The sequence below is a fragment of the Phodopus roborovskii genome, unplaced genomic scaffold, assembly GCF_943737965.1.
Source record: "Phodopus roborovskii unplaced genomic scaffold, PHOROB, whole genome shotgun sequence".
Taxonomy (NCBI): domain Eukaryota; kingdom Metazoa; phylum Chordata; class Mammalia; order Rodentia; family Cricetidae; genus Phodopus; species Phodopus roborovskii.
The window spans coordinates 10,003,606-10,022,089 of record NW_026126598.1 but is presented as its reverse complement, the minus strand read 5'-3'; the positions used below and the strand labels follow the sequence as shown (position 1 = coordinate 10,022,089).

At 48.7% G+C, this 18,484-nt stretch overlaps 1 protein-coding gene across 9 annotated transcripts in view; it reads right to left on the bottom strand.

Annotated features, from left to right (window-relative positions):
* Positions 1 to 9,553: 9,553 nt before the first annotated feature.
* The window catches only part of Mlxipl (MLX interacting protein like), a 44,480-nt gene continuing 35,549 nt past the window's right edge, over positions 9,554 to 18,484 (bottom strand). For 3 of the 9 annotated variants that reach the window (XM_051204820.1, XM_051204819.1, XM_051204812.1), the window contains exons 8-16: positions 17,203 to 17,387; positions 13,262 to 13,796; positions 12,943 to 13,010; positions 12,693 to 12,849; positions 12,430 to 12,545; positions 11,973 to 12,340; positions 11,476 to 11,599; positions 10,635 to 10,764; positions 9,554 to 10,134 (exon numbers count right to left, since the gene is read on the bottom strand). In XM_051204820.1, the coding sequence (XP_051060777.1) occupies positions 10,016 to 10,134; positions 10,635 to 10,764; positions 11,476 to 11,599; positions 11,973 to 12,340; positions 12,430 to 12,545; positions 12,693 to 12,849; positions 12,943 to 13,010; positions 13,262 to 13,796; positions 17,203 to 17,387 (1,802 nt within the window). In that variant the 3' untranslated portion in view covers positions 9,554 to 10,015. Of the gene's footprint in view, positions 10,135 to 10,634; positions 10,765 to 11,475; positions 11,600 to 11,972; positions 12,345 to 12,429; positions 12,546 to 12,692; positions 12,850 to 12,942; positions 13,011 to 13,261; positions 13,797 to 17,202; positions 17,388 to 18,484 lie in introns of all 9 variants that reach the window. The other 6 variants (XM_051204817.1, XM_051204815.1, XM_051204816.1 and 3 more) reach the window with 6 other exon arrangements.

Sequence of the window (18,484 nt, the reverse complement as noted above, 5' to 3'; positions counted from 1 at the left end):
CTCGGGAGGCGGGGCCTAACCGTTACAGTGTCCTATGAGAAGGGGCCTGGCAGTTGGAGCGCTTGGCAGGGCGGAGCTTGTCCGCCTGTGCGCCTCGAGGGCGGGGCCATGCCGTTAGCGGGTTCTGAGGCGGGCCCGGGCCGGTTGGAGCCTGAGGGGCGGGGCTTAGCTGCCCTGCGCTCAGGGGGCGGGGCCTAGCCGGTTTGAGTGAACAGCTTCACGTGCCCTGAGGGGTGGGACCTGGAATTTTGAGCGCGTAAGTGTCCTGAGAGGCGGGGCTTAGCGATTGACATGAAGAGGCAAGGCCTGGCGATTGGACTATTAGGCGGGGCCTGACGATTAACTGATTTGATCGAAGCTGGGTCTGCCAGTTTTGTTCTGGCTTCAGACTCCATCCTTCATGCTCTCACCGCCTCTTGATCGTTTATCAAAAGCATCGTCGCCACACTGGATCCTTCCAAGGGACAGGACAGAGGTTCTTATTCCCACTTTACCTATTGCTGCTTCTGGGGAAGACAAAGCCCCTACTGTTGCTGTTCAGAGACCTGAACAGCAAGGGTGTTGTGAAGAGGCAACAGTATGAGCATTAGAAAAGAAAGGGCTAGTAAGGTCGGGAAGATCTGGATACCCTTGAGTGTTGACTTCATTCCAGCACACTGGTTATCATATCATAGGTGTCAGGGAGCAAAATCCATTCATGGAGTATTTTGCATTAATACTGAAGTTAGAAAGCGAGCCAGGTAGAGCAGTTGCCTAGTTTGTACAAGCTTTGGGTTCGATCCCCAGCACTGAAAAGAATAACAAAACCAAAATATGTGTGTTGGGGCTGGGGATGAAGCTCTGTCTGTTGGCTGGGTGTTTCCCAAGCTTGTAAGAAGCTGAGTTCTTCAGCACCCCGTGAGCCTGTAATCCCACACTAAGGAGCTGAAGGCAGGAAGATCAGAAATTCAGGGTCTTCTTAGACTACTACACAGAGAGTTCCAGGGCATCTTGAGCTTTTAAAAAAAAAAAAAAAAAAAAAGCCAATTGGAAGTCCTTGCAAAAAATCCTCCAGGGAGTGGATAAATGCCTGGATTTGGGGGTAGCCTGAAGAGTGGTGGAAAGGATGTTGAAAAGGAGATACTAATCTAATATTATGATGATGATAATGATGGCTTTTTTGACACAGGGTTTCTGTGTATTACGGCTCTAGATATACTGGAACTCACTTTGCAGACCAGGCTGGCCTCGAACTCACAGAGCACAACGGGATCAAGGGTGTCACCATCACACGGCTAATTTATTAATATTATTTGGCCATGATAGAGATCAAATCTGGAAATTCGCCATGCTAAACAGCGCTACAATTGAAGTTGCTATCTAGTCCCTAGAAGAGAGATTCTTTTCCTTCATTCTTTTTGGGGGGGGGTGTTCTAGTCATGGTGACATATTTTTTTTTAATATCCCAGCACTTGCAAAGAGGCAGGTGAATTTCTATTGAGTTCAAGGCCAGCCTGGTCTACTCAACAACTTTCAGGCCAGAGAATGCTGTATAGTAATACTCTATTGTTATTATTATTATTATATATGTGTGTTGTCATACATGGGTGTTTGTGTGTTCGAATATGTTTGAGTACGTGTGTGCATTTGTGTGAAGGCCAGATGTTGATGTCTGTTGGTTTCCACAATTGCTCTCCACCTTATATACCCAGTACTGGAGCAGAGTACATCTGTAGCATACACTTTTGGCTATTCTGGCTAAACCAATTTACTACAGGCATTCTTCTCTCCCTCATTTATGCTGGGATTACAAACAGGCTGACATGACACACCTACCCAGTGTTTAGATTGATTTCTCATAGCCTAACTCCAATGTCCATACAAAGTAAATGCTTTACCCACTAAAACATCTCAGCCGGAAAAGAACTTTGTTGTTTCCTAAAACAGAGTCTCAATATTGTAGCCCACACTGGCCTTAAACGTGTGGCAGCCCTCCTGCCTCAACCTTCTAAATACTAGGATTACAAGAGTTTTTTGGTTTGGTTTTAATATGGGGGTGGTGAGACAGGGTCACTGTGTAACTCTAGGTGGGCTGGAATTCACTTTGTAGGTCAGACTGGCCTTGAAGAATCAATCCTTCTGCTTCAGCCTCCCAAGTACTGTGAATGTACTGTTACTAAGCACATTGGGGTTTTGTTGTTTTTTTTTATTTGTTTGTTTTTTGAGACAGGGTTTCTCTGTGTAATACTCCTGGCTGTCCTGGAACTCACTCAGTAGACCAGGTTAACTTTGAATTCACTGAGATCAGCCTGCCTCTGCCTCCCAAGTACAGTGATTAAAGCATGTGCCACCACTGTCCAGCTAAGCACATTGTTTCAAAATGAATTTTTAAAAAAATTACAGTCCTAGAGAGATGGCTCAGAGGTTAAGAGCACTGGCTGTTCTTGCAGAGAACCTGTGTTCAATTTCCAGCAATCACAAAGTGGCTCACAGCCAGCTATAATGAAATCTGCTGCCCTCTTCCTCTTCCAGCCTACAGGGACACATGCAGACAGAATACTGTATACATAATCAGCAAATCTTTTTTTAAAAATTACAGATTTACAAGGCACTGAAAGAAAAATGAACCTCCAAGCATGGTGGCACTTACCTGTAATCCCAACACTCAAGAGGTAAAGGAGGGAGGATCCAGAATTCAATACCATCCAAAATGGCCAAGGAGATAAGGGCACTTGCCTTCAAGCCTGAGTCCTAGGCCTCAGAAGACAAAAGAAGAGAACTCCCACAGACTGTCCTCTGACCTCACTCAAGCATTGTGGTGTGCATATACCACCCCTTGACACACAAACAAATGAGTAAGTGTACTTTTTAAAAATTTATTTTTAGTGCATTGATGCTTCTTTGTCTACATGTATGTCTGTGTGAGGGTGTCAGGTCCCCTGGGACTGGAGTTACAGTCACTTGTAAACTGCCATGTGGGTGCTGGGAACTGAAGCCCGATCCTCTGGAAGAGCAGCCAGTGCTCTTAACCTCTGAGCCATCTCTCCAACCCCAAGTAATTGTAATTTTTCAAAAGTACCCTTTGGGCTGGAGAGAGGGCTCAGCGGTTAAGAGCATTGACTGTTCTTCATAGGTCCTGAGTTCAATTCCCAGGAACCACATGGTGGCTCACAACCATTTATAATGAGATCTGGTGCCCTCTTCTGGCATGCACTCAAACATGGAGACAACACTATACTTAACAAAAATAAATAAATGAAAGAAAAGGTAGCCTCTAGAGAACAATGGACAGTGCATTCTATGGACATTTCCACTAATTTCCTTCCATATCTTGCATAGCCACACATAATCAGGGGCTTGGCATTGATATAGGTCACAGATTTCACCAAAACCCAAGACATATCCTGAAAGATAACATTTGGATTAGACCTGCTTCATTGGGGGAAAAAATGTTCCTAGAACTGGCATGTCTATCCGACCTCCACTAATGTGCCTGGCCTCACAGTTTCAGCCCTGTTGCCATACTTACAAGGATCCTTTAATGACACAGGCAAAGACAGAAGCCGAGAGACATAGACAGACAGACACACTGGCTATCTTCAGTGAGGAACTATGTTCAGTCAGAGAGCAGAGGGGGACAGGGCTCATTTCCTTCCCTTTTGCCCTTTTCGGGGAACTGGCATCAGTTCAGGGCAGCGGGGTGGAGGGTGCTGGCCTCTCTGCCATCTACAAAAGAAAGCTGTCTGGGTTTTGGTTTGTTTGTTGTGCTGTTTAGTTTTTTGTCAACTTGGAACAAATGAGTCACCTGGGAAAAGGGTGACTAGTTGAGGAATTGAGGCCATCAGACTACCCCGTAGGCACGCCATTGAGGCATTTTCTTGATGACTGGCTGGGGGTGGGTGGGCACAATGCAGGTGGCTCCTATCCTGAGCATATGGGTCTAGGCTGTATATGCTAGCTGAACAAGGCAGTAAGCAGCATCCCTCCATGGCTTCGGCTTCAGATCCAGCTCCCAGAGCTCCTGCCTTGGCTCAGTGATGGACTGGGACATGGACGTATAAGCCACATAAACCCTTTCCCCTCAAAGTTGCTTTTGGTCTTTGATTGATCAAGCAATAGAGAGGCAAACTAGGATATTTGGTTTGATGTGATTCTCTGAGACAGGATCTCAGTATCTATGCTGGCCTCAAACTCATCACTCTCCTGTCTCAGCCTTTCTGTGCTGGAATCACAAGCATCATTTTTTTTTTTTTTTTGTATGTTTTGATTTTTGTGACAGGGTTTCTCTATGTAGTCCTGGCTGTCCTGGAACTCACCTTGTAGACCAGGCTGACCTCGAACTCACAGAGATCTGCCTGCCTCTGCCTCTCCAGTGCTGGGATTATACCACCTGGCTGAAAGTTTCACTTTAAAGAAGCATTTCAGGGCTTGGGTGATGGCCTGGTCAGTGAAGTGTCCAGTGAATGAAATGAATTTGGTGTGTGTGTGTTGTATGCACATGTTCACGTTCATGTGGGTCTGTGCACATTTGTATAGTTACTTGTACAGGCAAGGAGTTGACATCAGGTGTCTTTCTCAATCTCCAACTTTCCCCAGGGCACTTTTTCATGAAGTTTTTACTATTCTGGGTCCACAAGCACAAAGTTTGAGTTCAGTTCCTCAGCACCAACGTAAAAGCTAGGCACGGTACTGTGCATACACAACCCCAGCATTGGAGACAGGAAGATCCCTGAGACTCTCTAGTGAACCAGTCTTGCTGAATTAGCCAGCTCCAGGTTCAGGGAGAGACCCTATTACAAAAATAAGCTGTATTTTTGCTAAGGGTCATACTGAGCTCACTCTACCCCAAGGGACCACCTTTAAGACTCAGCACCAGGACTGAAGACGTCCAGACTAAGCAGCTACCAGACTGCCCCTTTGGGCAGCCACTTCCCAACCAGAACCAGACCAGAAACTGCTGACATAAGATCTGGCTTGGCTCCATATTGTCTCTACTCTGTCTTTTTGTCCTTCTCCTCAGATTGTAAAGAGGGACCTGGGTACATGATAGTCCCTATCCTGGGACCCAGAATCATAACACAACTACTAATAAAAACACACTGGAAAAATAGAAGAGATCGATCAAGAAAGACAACTGATGTCAACTTCTTGCCTCTATATGCACCTATACAAACGTGTACAAACCCACATGTGCACACACCACATACATGCACACACATTTCATTCACCAAGCCTTGTTCATATATTTTTTGGTTTTTTTTTTGTTCATGTATTTAAAACATTTTTAAATCATATTTTTAAAAATCATATTCATCATGTGTACACATACTCTGGTATTCTCCTGAAGGCCAGAATATAACATATGAGATGGGAGCTGGCCCTTTTTCTCTACCACTTGGGTCTAAGAGATAGGATTTAGTTTGTCAGACTTGGCAGCAAGACCCATAATGAGCAGAGCCATCTTGCTGACCTCAGAAACTATATTTGCTTCATTTAATCTTCCTACAGGTGTCATCTCAAGTTTAGGAGACAAACTCTAGGACCTGGTTAAGGGACTGGAGAGATGGCTCAGTGGTTAAAAGTACTGGCTGCTCTTCCAGAGGACCCGGGATCAATTCCCAGCACCCACATAACAGGTCACAACAGTCTGTAATTCCTGTTCCATTGGTGTGCAGGCAACACAGCAATGTATAGAAAATAAACTATTTTTAAAAAGTAGAAACACTTAGAAATGGGGTCCGGATCATGGTGTATGTTGCTAGGGGCAGATATTTGACAGTTAGATTGTGGCCCTGAATCCAGCCTCTCTGCTTCCTAGTCAGCCAAGATGCAAAGAAGCTCAGCTACACATGTCTGCAGCTGTCCCTTCTCCACTACAGACTGCAATCATCTGAAACCATAAGCACAAACAAATCTTTCCTCAAGTTTTCCCTGTCAGGTCTTGTGGTCACAGTGATGCACAGGTAACTAACACAGTCAACAAGGAAGAAGGAGAGAGAGAGCCCAGTAACAACCCCTGGTGGGCCACACTCCAAGATCGGTCTTCTAAGCACGGTGAGGAGGAAGGCTTTGGACAGCCATCTCTTGCCCTCGCGGGTACACAGCCCAGCTTGAAGCCAGTGTCAGTGTGCAGAAGGACAACGGGCACAAAGCAGGTTTCAGGCGAGTGGGGTGGATCATAGAGGGGGTGGATAGGATGCAGAGTCCCAGCTGTACCTTCAGGGGTGGACGATGAGACGGGTGGAGCACAACGCGTTGCTTTCCTATTGCTGTGACAAAACACCAGGACCAAGGGCAACTTATAAGAGAAAGCGTTTAATTGAGTTTTAGAGTTAGTTGGCAGAGCAAGGGCAGGGACAGCGGAGAGTTCACATCAGTCAGCCAGTAGGAGGCAGAGAGAGAACACACTGGCAACAGAGGGAATGAGTCTTTTTAAACCTCAAAGCCCACCCCCAGTGACATGTCTCCTTCGGCTAGGTCACACCTGATTCTTCCCAAAGGGTTCCACCAACTGAGGACCAAGTGTGCAAACATAGGGGCCCATGCAGGCAGGCATTCTCATGCAAACCACCACAGAGCAAGCACTGGGGTTTGAACGGATCATTGAATATGTGTGCAGACCATGTTTATGCCCACAGAGAGCTGAACAGGGCATCCGATCTGCAGCAGCTGGAGTTATGGGCAGTTGGGAGCCTTCCAAAGTGGGTGCTGGGATCAATTCTGATGTTCTCAAGAGCAGTATTGTGTTTTTAATTGCTGAGCCAGCTTTCTAACCTTACCTTTTTAATTTTATTTTTTTTTTGAGACAGAGTCCTACTGTGTAGCTGTGGCTGGCCTGGGAGTTACTGTGTAGATCAGGCTGAACTTGAACTCACAGAGATCTGCCTCCCAAAGAACTGGGATTACACATGTGTGCCAACATGCCAAGTGTAAGCTGTAGTCTAATAAGCTCACTAGCTGGTTGTAATGCATGGTACAGTTTCATCTGTAATTGTTTAGTTTGTGTAGTACTAGGAATTAAGCCTAGGGCCTTGCATATGCTAGGTAAGCTACCACCAATCTACCACTATCATCTTCCCCAGCCCCTCACTGGGGAGTCTAGGAAAGTGATCTCCCACTAAGCCATGGTCCCAAGTTCTCACTGGGAAACTCTAGGCAAGTGCTCTAGCACTGAGCTTCATTCCTAGCTCCATCCTACAGTAGCTTTGGAGCCTGCCCTGGAACTTACTCTGTAGACCAGGCTGCCTTTGAACTCACAGAGATCCTCCTGCCTCTGCCTCCCAAGTTCTGGGACTAAAGGAGTGTGCCACCACTGCCCAGTTCAACACTTCTTAAAATTTATTCGTGTATTCATTAGCAGTTGTGGATTGAACCTAGGGCTTCAAGGACTCAAGGTAAGAACTCTCTATACTGAGTTACAGCCCCAGTTTGTGTGTGTGTGGTTGTGTGTTTGTTTGTTTGTTTGCTTTGTCTGAGACAGGATCTCACTATGTAGCTCATTTGTAGCTCTCTATATAGATCAGGCTGGCCTTACACTGACAGAGAGCACCTGCTTCTGCTTGGACTTCCCCAGACTCTTAAATCTTCAGAACAAGTGAAGGAGAAACCCCTCTGAAATCTCAGCACTTAGGAAGTGGAAGCAAGATCAGGCTTAAAGGTCAGCCCCAGTTATTTACTGCATTTATGCTATGCTGAGGCCCAGGCATGGTGGAGCGTGGTTTCAACCCCAGCCCTGGGGAGACAGAGACAGGGGTATCCCTGAGTTAGATACCAGCCTGGTCCCAGGATGGCTAGCACTATAGAGAGACTCTGCCTCAAAAAAAGTAAAAGTAAAAAGAAAGAGGGAAAAACAGACCATGCTGGAATATGTGAGATTCTATCTCAAAAAAAAAAAAAAAAAAAAAAAAAAAAAAAGAGAGAGAGAGAGAGAGAGAAAGAAAGAAAAAGAAAAGTTTCCCTTGGACCTGGGCTCATTGGCACAGTCCCACCACACCAACTGAAGACAGGAGGATTTCCTATTCGAGGCCCTGGATCCCATCCTCAATACATCTGTCTGGGTATAGTGGCACACACATGTGATCTCAGCAGGAAGCTGGAGATCAGCCTAAGGATACACAGCTGGACCCCATATTGAGGAGACAATTCCCTGTTAAGAGACGGAACTGCTCTTGCAGTCCTGAGTTGGTTCCCAGCCCTCACATGTGGCAACTCACAACACCCAGGGACTCCACCTCCAGGAGAAACCAGGCCCTCTTCTGGCCTCCACAGTCACCTGCACTCACATACGAATACAGACTTGACAGACATACTTCAAAATAAAATGAAATAAAAACCTTCCCCCCGAAAGGGAAAAAGACAAACTTGCACTTGAGTTTTGTCTTATCTTCACCCAAACCTGCCAGTAGCTCCCACCTCTCAATGAGAGCAAAGGTGGCGGGCTGGGGAGATGGCTTTGTAGGCACAGTGCTTAGTGTATAAACATGGGACCTGAGTTCAGAGCCGCAGAACCCATGCAAAATCCAGCAGGGGCAACCCCATTGCTAGGGTGGCAGAGACAGGTAGATCTCAGGGGCTTATTGCCCCTCCTACCCCTGGCCAAGCCAAAATGGAGAGTTCAGTGAAGGATTCTGTCTCAAAGAATAAGGCAGAGGCTGGTGAGACGGCTTGGCTAGCAAAGGCACTTGCTGCCAGTGTTGATGACCTGAGTTGTTTACTCCCCTAACCTGCATGATGGAAGGAATGTGTGTGTGTGCACACATAAATAAATGTAATTTAAAATATTTTTGGGCAGAGGCAGGAGGATTTTTATGAGGTCGAAACCAGCCTGGTCTACATAGCAAGTCCCAGAACATCCAAGACTATAGAGAGACCCTGTCTCAAAAAACAAACAAACAAACGACTGGGCAATGTAACACATGCTTTTAATCCTAGCACTCAGGAGGCAGAAAGTTTGAAGCCAGCCTAGTATATAGAGCTCATTCCAGGACAGATAGGGCTGTTAACACAGAGAAACCCTGTACCAAAAAACTGAGAAAAATAATACATATATGTAACTGCGTGTGTGTGTGTGTGTGTGTGTGTGTGTAAGGAGACTAGGTTTCACTGGCTGACCTGGAACTCACTATATAAACTAGGCTGGTCTCACTCATAAAAATCCACCTGCCTTTGCCTATCAAGTGCTGGGAATAAAGGTGTGCATCACTATGCCCAATCCTAAAACACATTTTGAAACATTTTAAAAAGAAGGAGAGCAATGGGGAAGATCCCCAAATCAGCCTCTGGCCTCCATGCACAAGCAAAGTTGAGTGCCTCTGCACACAAGCAAATGTAAAAGCACACAAACGTTGTCTTATGACCCACAGGGTCTCATATAAAGACACCTTTTGCTGCTACCAGCTCTCTGTGTTCCACAGTGACATGCTGCCATCACACCAACACCCTTGCAAACATTTTTGCTTTTATTGTTCAAGAATATTTTTATAAAATCCACATATGCACACACACATCTACATATATGCAAGATGTCTGCCCTGCCCCCCCAGCCTCACCTCCCCTCCCCCCCCCCCCCCGTTGCCCCTTGTCCTGATCTCTCCTGGCATCAGACTTCAGTGGTCACCCAGGAAGTCACCCTGCAGCTCCCCATGTCGCCAGTGCAGGGGCAAAGAGAGATCTCCTGTTCCACCTCCCTTCTGAGCAGCTAAGGGTAGTGCCCTTTGTCCAAAGCAGGTAGTCATAAGGAAACGCTTGACCTCACCTCTCCTCAGAGCTCCTTGAATGGCCTGCTTAGGCCCCCAGTGTTACAGTTGCTAATGCCTTTGGGGTCCTCTGTTATTAAATGGAGGTCCAAAGATGGAGTATGAGTCACCGGGGATCACAGCATTAGTGCAGTGCAGGGATGGGAACCAGGTTCTCCTCCGTCCACAGGAGATGGCCAGTGTAAAACCTGGAGTCTGTTTCACTCAGGGGAAGGGCCAACCAAGGATCAAGAGGGGAGTGCCCACGAGTTGTCCCTGGAGCTTGGGAGCCTTCACCAGGTTTAAAATGGTCTGCCCAGGGTGCCCTCTGTGACTGCCCTTGTCGCTTGCTCAGGCACACGACTTGGGTCGGTCAGGATGCTGGTGGATGTGCTGAGCTGGCGAAGGGAATTCAGGACAGCTGGAAGAAGAGGGTAAGATGCCTTTAAAGTTAGGGATGAAGTCAAGAACTTGGGAGAGATAGTAGTTAGCTAAATAGGTGGCCCTTCCCAGGACCTCTTTCTTTAGGTGGTTTAGAGACTAAAGGACCATTCAGGGTGTGATACGGTAGAATGACCTCAAACCCTAGGCTGTATTCAAGACAAACTAGACTTGGGGACTAAGCAGGCTGGGTTTGAACTCTCTGTTCTGAAGGCCCGCAAGTATCTGTATGTGTTACTGGAAATTGAACTCAGGGTCTTGTGCATGATGAAAGTGATCTTCTGCTGAGTCACACCCCCAGGCCCTCACTGGGGAATTTTAGGCTGGTGATCAACCACTGAGCCACACCCCAAATCCTCACTGGGGGATTCTAGACAGGTGCTCTACCACTGAGCCACACCCCAGCCCCTCACTGGAGGATTCTAGGCAGGTGTTCTGCAAGGCCTCACACATTTCTGGGCAAGAAGGTGGCTCACATACTTGGCCGGAGAGCAGGCAGGGAACAGTACTGGTCCAACCAAGCCAGTGAGGTCTGGCGGAGGCTATGTAAGCTTGCGGTAGACACCATCCCATTGAAGGACTCAAACAAAGGCCGGATGAGGATGCTGAACTGGGTTTAGAGTCAAGGAACACATCAGTGGTCCAGACAGCAGCCCATCATCTCATACAGCTACAATACCTGATCCAAGCCAGTGCCAAGAAAAACCTGTCACTGTCTAACCATGACCCCTATGGAGAGACACTCTGCTCCAATCCCTCCCTGATAAAGGTTGTTCATTCATCTCTCTCTCAGTCCCTCCCCTTAGTCCCTCCAGGGCCCTCAGTCTGAATTAGTCCATCCCACATCTCTAGGCTCAGTCACTTAAATACTGGCCTGGTGGCCAGCTATTCAGAGGCTGAGGCAGGAGGATCACAAATTCAAGGCTACTCTGGCCAACTCAGTGAAATTGGTCTCAAAAAGGTAAAAGAGGGTTGGGACAGAGCTCCGGTTCAGTCTCTGTATGGGCAATCAAACACAACACTAGATCCGGGGAGAGTGGCTGCTCTGCCTTTTCTAGGCCTCACATGACTTGGACTTTAGATACTTCCAGACTGCCTTCAGGGACCTCTCCCAGCCACCTGTCCCTGCTCTCCCTCCTTCTCAGTTCCAGGTTCTAGTTGACATACATTCTTGAAACCCTAGGCCCTGACAACAGAAGGTAGAACCAAAGCCTATTCCCTGGGGTCCTACAGCTCAGCCTGTGGTACAATACACAACCTGTTCTGTCTGTAGCAACAGCAGCCATCACTACCCTCAGGCCATCAGCCCAAGTAAGGATACTACCCAGAACTTCCAGTTGTGCAATGTGCGGGTCCGGACATAGTCATCAAACATGTCCCGCATCTGGTCAAAGCGCTGATGTGTGATGGGCACCCCAGTGGCTGGTAGCTGCTGCTGGCACAAGCTATGGATGGAAAGAGTCAGGGTTTCTCTGTGTAGCCTTGGCTGTCCTGGAACTCACTTTGTAGACCAGGCTGGCCTTGAACTCAGAGTGCTGAGATTAAAGACATACACCATTACTACCAGCCTTGTTGTTTTTTAAGGTGCTGGAGATGGAATCTAGTTCTTGTATATGCTATGCCAGTACCCTACCACAAACCACATCTCATCCCTCACAGGAGGATTCTAGGCAGTTTGGTCCACCACTGAGCTGCCACACACCCAACCCTGTACCGGTAGATTTTTTTTTTAGGAAAGTACTTTATCTCTGAGCCACGCCCCCAGCCTCTCACTGCAAAATTCCAGGCAGTCGCAGTACTGAGTTTCACTCTGCTTACTTGATGGCAGCATTGAGTTCCTCTATCTCATCCCGCAGCTGCTGTGCCTCCTCCTGCATGGCTGCCCGTTCCTGCTGCAGCATCAGGATATACTCGGCAGTCTTCTGCAGCGTTGTTGCTTTGCTCACCTGCGAGCGCCACCAGTGTGGGCCTCTGTGCTGGCAGGCCCTGGGATCTGGTGTTGGGTGTTGGTCCAAGGAGGGGCTCCATGACTCTAAGGGAGTGTGCATCTCTGGCTGGGGGCTCACCTTGAGGCTGGGCTGAGCACTGAGTGTGCTCACAAGTCCATGAAGGGTGTCAAATCCTAGCTTAATATTGAAACGCCTCTTCTGCTCCGCGGAGATGTGTGTGATGCGTCGGTTCTCCATCTTGGAAAGCAGAAAGTGAGATGAGTCTAAGGAAAGCTGGGGTAAGGTTGGTAGCAGTTGCTTCTTGGGGGTCAGGAGACAGAACATACCTTGTTGTTGTCTACACGACCCCGGCTTAGGATAGGTTGAGGGGGAGACAGGTGGACACTCAGTGCCCCCGGGGGTGGTATGGAGTTGAGATCCCCTGATAATCGACGCTCACTGCCTGTGGCAGGGACAGACCCACAGACAGACCAACACAAGGGAGAAGGTCCCCTTGCCCGATCCCTGTCATCCTGACCCCAATCACAACCCTTTCATCTTTCCTCTCCCAATTCCTCTAAGATCCACAATCCCTCTAGCCCCTATTTACCGCTGGGTGCTGGGGGTGACAGCCGCTCTGCTTTGGGGATGATCAGAGACCTGGGAGGGGCCAATGTGGCTGGGCCTGGAGGTGGCTGAGGTGGTGTAGGGGCCAGGATTGGGGGAAAGAGGGCACGGGAACGGAGGAGTTCAGAGACCGTATCCTGCTGGGATGGAGAAGGGCAGAGAGTTGGAGAGTTGGGGGGAGGGGAGGTAAAGGCCCTAAACTGACCCTTACATCCCAGTGCCCACCATCTTACCGGGGACTCTGGGGGCCGGAGGAGGGTGCTGGGCACAGTCGGAGGTTCCAATGCTTGCTCAGGCTTGGCTGGGTACAGGCAGGACTATGAGGGCCACTAGACTGGCCCAATCAAGTCCATCACCAATTAAGACTCCTTCTTGTTCCCCAGGCGCCCACACACCCCTATCCGATATAGCTCACGTCCCTAATGTCATCCCACCCTCTCTCTGACCCCCAGGCCCCACCCTAAAACCCAAGCCTTCTGCCCTAGTAGCCTGCCTATTCCTTTCAGAGTGGATCCCTCCCAGCTACTTGTCCACTTGCCTCCCCCATCTCACCTGCTCTGAGAAGCTGTGTAAGGCAGGGGTTGTTGTCTCTGGCAGTGGGGCTGGCAGTGGTAGGGGCCAAGGTTGGGGGACTGGCTTTCCGTCCACCAGGGGACGGGGTGGAGGGCTTGCATCTGGGCTGCATATCCTGAGGCATGGTGAAGTGAGGCCTAAAGACAGGTTCTGGGTACCCATGGGGCAGATGGTCTACAGGGAAAGGGGCAGCGCCAGGGCCAGGCTGTGGGGCGGGAACAAAGGTGGTGGGGGTAGGAAGTGTAGGCACTCCTGGAGCAGGCGGGACTGTGGTGAAGGGGAGCCTGGCAGCGAAGAAGGGCTCTTCCGGCAACAAAGTGGGAGGTGGAGCCATTGTAGGGAAGGGAGCTGGGGTGCAGGGCTCTAAGCCCTGTGCCTTGACAGGGGTAGGATATGGAAGGAGAGGAGTTGGCACAGGAGCAGGTGGGATCTTGGTCTTTGGGTCTTCAGGAAGAAGGAAGTCAGAGCTCAGAAAGGAACTGGGGTCCAAGGGTCCAGGGCAGCTGTTCCGAACCTAGGTGAGGAGCAGGGGTGAAGAGATGATGAGAGAGCAGGGGAGGGACCTGCCTGCATCCACCAGGAAGCTCTGTCCTCGCTACGCACTGGACAGAGGAGAACTGATCCATAGACATGCACACACATGTATACACTCAGGCATACATGTACACCCTGGAAATTATAATCTAATGCACAACTGTAACCTACTATAAACTTTATGCACAAATTAGACATGGCGCATCAGTCTTATTGATTTGTGATCCATTCACCCACCAAATAATTTACCCAATATAGCTATTAATCTAGTCTTCATTTATCTATCCATCTATCCACTAATATTTCACCAGTCTATCCTTCCATTTATCTACCCTTCATCCATCAAAACATTAACTCACTCACCAATCCTCTTATTTGTTCATTATTTGCTCATCTATCCATAGATTCCACCATCCATCCATCCAACCATCAGTCTACCTGTCCACTCCCACTAACTTGCCCATTAGTCTAATATATTATCCATCCACCCACCTGTCCATTCCATTCATCTTTTGCATCCATTTACCTATTTATTCTCTCACCTATGAACTCACCCATCTCTCTATTTCAACCCCAGACGTGATGGCTAAGCTGGATTGATAGAACTAAGGGTTACCTAGAGGTGAGGTAGGTACACTGGTGCTTTACTGAGGGCATTTCCAGAGTGAATAAACTAGGGGTGGGGGTGTGCTGACTAAATTCCATGGCCAACTTGATTCAATTAAGATATGGGTAGTACGACAGGTGGTGGCACATGACTTTAATCCCTGCCCTTGGGAGGCAGAGGCAGACAAAGCTCAGTGAGTTGGAGGCCAGTCTGGTCTACAACACAAGTTCCAGGACAGCCAGGACTGTTACAAAGAGAAACCTTGTCTCAACCTCCCCTTTACCCCCAAAAAAGACATGGGTAGTGCATTAGTGAAACACACCTCTTAGGTATGTGTCTGAGTATGTTTCCAGAGAGGGTCCATTGAGAAAGAAGACTCAGCCTGGGTGTGGGCAGAACCATTCCATGGGGGTGGGATCCCAGACTGGGTAAAAAAAGAATGGGCCAGCACGATGGCCCAGAAACTTAAAGCACTTGCCTCCAAGCTTGATGAGTTGGGTTTGACCCCAGGAACTCACATGAAGGAAGGAGAGAACCAACTCCTGAAAGTTATTCTCTGACCTCCACATGGGCACCCCCCACACACACTCACTTGTGAACACGCACAAAATAAATGAAAAGGAGTAAGTAAGGGGGACTGGTAAAAGACTTACCACCAAGCCTTGAGTCCCTGGGACCACATGGTAATGGTACAAGGAGAGAACTGCTTCCCTGTACATCATGCCTGTACACACACACACACACACACACACACACACACACACACACACACACACACACACCATCAGATAGAAATAAGCATGCTGGCTCAGCATCAGCGTTCTCCTCTCTGCTCCCTGACACAGTGCAACCAGCTGCCTCTTCCTGCCGCTGTCACGCCTTCTCATCGTGATTCAAAAGAAACCTTTTGTGCTGGGCATTGATGGCACACACCTTTAATCCCAGCACTTGGGAGGCAGAGGCAGGCTGAGGCAGAGGCAGGTGGATCTCTGTGAGTTCGAGACCAGCCTGGTCTACCAGAGCTAGTTCCAGGACAGCCTCCAAAGCCACAGAGAAAGAAATCTTTCCTTAAGCTGCTTTGGGACAAAGTAACTAATATGCAAGGTATGAGATCGGGGGACAAGACACCACACACCATGAATGTAAGTTCATAGTCTGGGAGCCCAGATGGAATAAGGCAGGTGGGGGCTGAAGTCACCTAGTGAAGGCATTCTTCCTCCCCAGCACCCACCTCTCTGTCTTTGTTTCCTAGCTTCTCTGCTCCGTTTCACCTCTTCCCCCCATGATAGACTCAAGCCTCTGGAACCATAAGCAAAACAAGTGTTTCCTGAGGTTGTTTTCCCAGGCGTAGCAGTGATGAAAGACCGGCTACTGCTCTAGCCCACAGGTAGTCAGCCATTTACCAACAGATCCAACCATCTGAACTCTCTATTCTCCCATCAAGCCATCCATACTCCATTTGTATAGTCATCTGACATCTGTACATTCACCAACCACTAATATAACAAGTCATTCGTCCATTCACAAAGCCATGCGGCACCAGCCCATGCACTCTCTAGTTCATTCAATCAATCTACCAAACTATTTATGTAGGAATCCACTCATCAGCCCCACTACTCACCAGACCATTTTACTTTACATTCACTTACCCACACGTGCAGGCACCACTGTCTACAATGATCTTTGCATTTACTGCTGCATATGTCTGTCTGGGCTCTCATTCATTCACTCACCGGGCAACCATTTATTGGATGACACTGTGTGTGGAAACCACTAGGTACAGAGAATGCACTGGTGGCCAAAACAGCCCCTCCAAGCCCAGAGGAGGAAAGAGACCTCTCACAATCAACTGCAAAAGCACGTGAAAAGTTCTGTGATAGCAGAAAAGGACACTGTGGTGGTTAGGTCAACACAATACAACCTAGGACCACTTGGGAAGAGTCTCAGTGAAAGGCTGCTGACATTGGATTGGCCTGTGGGCATGTCTATTGGGGATTCCATGATATGGAAAGACCCAGCCCACTGTGGGTGGCACCATTCCCTAGGCAGGGGATCCTGAACTGTGCCAGAGTAAAGAAACGGAGCTGAATGTAAGCAGCCGAGCATACGTGCAATCATTTTCCTCTGTTCTTGATTGTAGATGTGGGGTGGCTGAAGCTCCTACCTCAACTTCTCCACACTGATGGACTATAACCTGGGGCTGCTAGCTGAGAGAAACCCCTTTTCTCTCCCTAACTTGCTTTTACTCAGGGTATTTTAGCACAGCAACAGAAATGAAACTGGAACAGATACCTAACAACAGCAGGGGAATGACTTCTGAACCAGGTACAGGAGTTCTTGAAACAAGATGACAATTTACAGTTGCCTAAACACACACACACTCATCCTGCTTTCACGCACGCACACTTCCTGTCCCATCTGGCTTGCCCTTCGCCAACCCATTCACTAAGACCCAAAATGCTGGGTGGGCGTGGTGGCACATGCTTTTAATCCCTGCACCCAACAGGCAAGGCAGGCTGATCTCTGTGAGTTTGAGGTCATCCAGGGCCCTGAGACTGACCAAACAACCCCCCCCACCTCCGCCACGCACACACCTGGGTTATTCTGTGGTTCTTATGCCCTCTGCCTTCCTCCACTTCTGTCTCATTCAATTCACTTAGTTATATTTGTAGGATCCTCTTCTCTGCTGGTCTTGTTCTCCCAAGATCTCTTTCTGGTTGGCCCAGAAAGTGTCTAGCTACCACCTGGCCCCAGGCTTCGCAGAACAGGATGCGCTCACCTGTAGGCGGGTAGTCCCTGAGAGAGGGGTCATCCCCGAGGAGGAGGAAGAGGAGGCTGGAGATGGCATTTCTGGGCCCAGGATCCCACTGCTGAAGAGGGAGTCAGCCATGGGGCCAAAGCTGGGGGGCTCCAGGAAGTTTGAAGATATGGGCGTCTGCGGGGGGCGGTAGTTGGTGAAGAAATCTGTAATTGCAACACACAGGGAAGCAAATTACATTAAGGACTCAAGATAGGCCTTTTGATATGGTCCTCGAGCTAGGCAGAAGTGGGATAGGGAACGGGAGGTAGGTGGAAGGCTTCTGTGAGACTGAAGTGGTTTCTGTCACACCGGGGGAAGCTGCATTAGAGATGGGTAAGATGGTCCTGGGAGAGATGGTGGGGTCTGAGAGTGAGTGAGCAGGGACCCCAGGAAGCTGCCTGCCCATGGAACCCCACTCTTGGCTCACTTCCTTCCCTGCCTCTGCTCCTTTTTTTTTTTTTTTTTTTTTTTTAAAGCATTGTTGGCTTGAAGGAAGGGGTCACAGAGAGGTTCTGGGAAGGAAAAAAAGGAAAAAGGTGGGGTTCAGGGGAGTTGCCTGAGTCAGGGATGAACCAAGGGTGAACAGGTTCATGAGGTCAGTGGGTCAGGCATAGGTTAGACTTGCTGACAGATCAGTAAGTTGAGGCTGTAAGAGCAGAGCCTAGGCTGACGTTTGGGGGACATAGAGTGGGCTCAGAATTGCGGTGTGAGTGATAGGCAGCCAGGAAGCCTGAGAAGCTTATAAAAGAGGCAGGCAAGGCAGCCAGATTGTTTAGGGGTGTGGGTTGTGTAAGTTCTGGGCTATTCTGGTTTTGGGAAGCAGGCTGCTCATGGCCTAACCACATCCCGGGCTGGGGCGACACCCGCCTACCCTCTCCCTTCCGGGCACCTTTCTCTGACCCTGACCAGCATGTATTCTATGCTCAAGGCCTCCTGGGCCAGTCAGAGGAGACCCCACCATGGTAGTTCCCCACAGGGTTTGGTGGGCTGCGGCCCCCCACTTTTCCTCCAGAACCTCAAGCCAGGAGAGCTGGTCAGACCTTCTGACATAAGGTACTCTGGAGTGAGTTAGAGAAGGTCATAGGGTCAGGGTGTGCATGTGTGTATGCCTATGTGGTATGTGTCTATCTATGTTGTATGTATATTTGTCTAAATATGTCTATGTGCTATGTGTATTTGTGTACATACTCATATTGAGAGTATATGTGGGAGTATAACGTGTGTGTGTGTGTGTGTGTGTGTATATATATATATATATGTG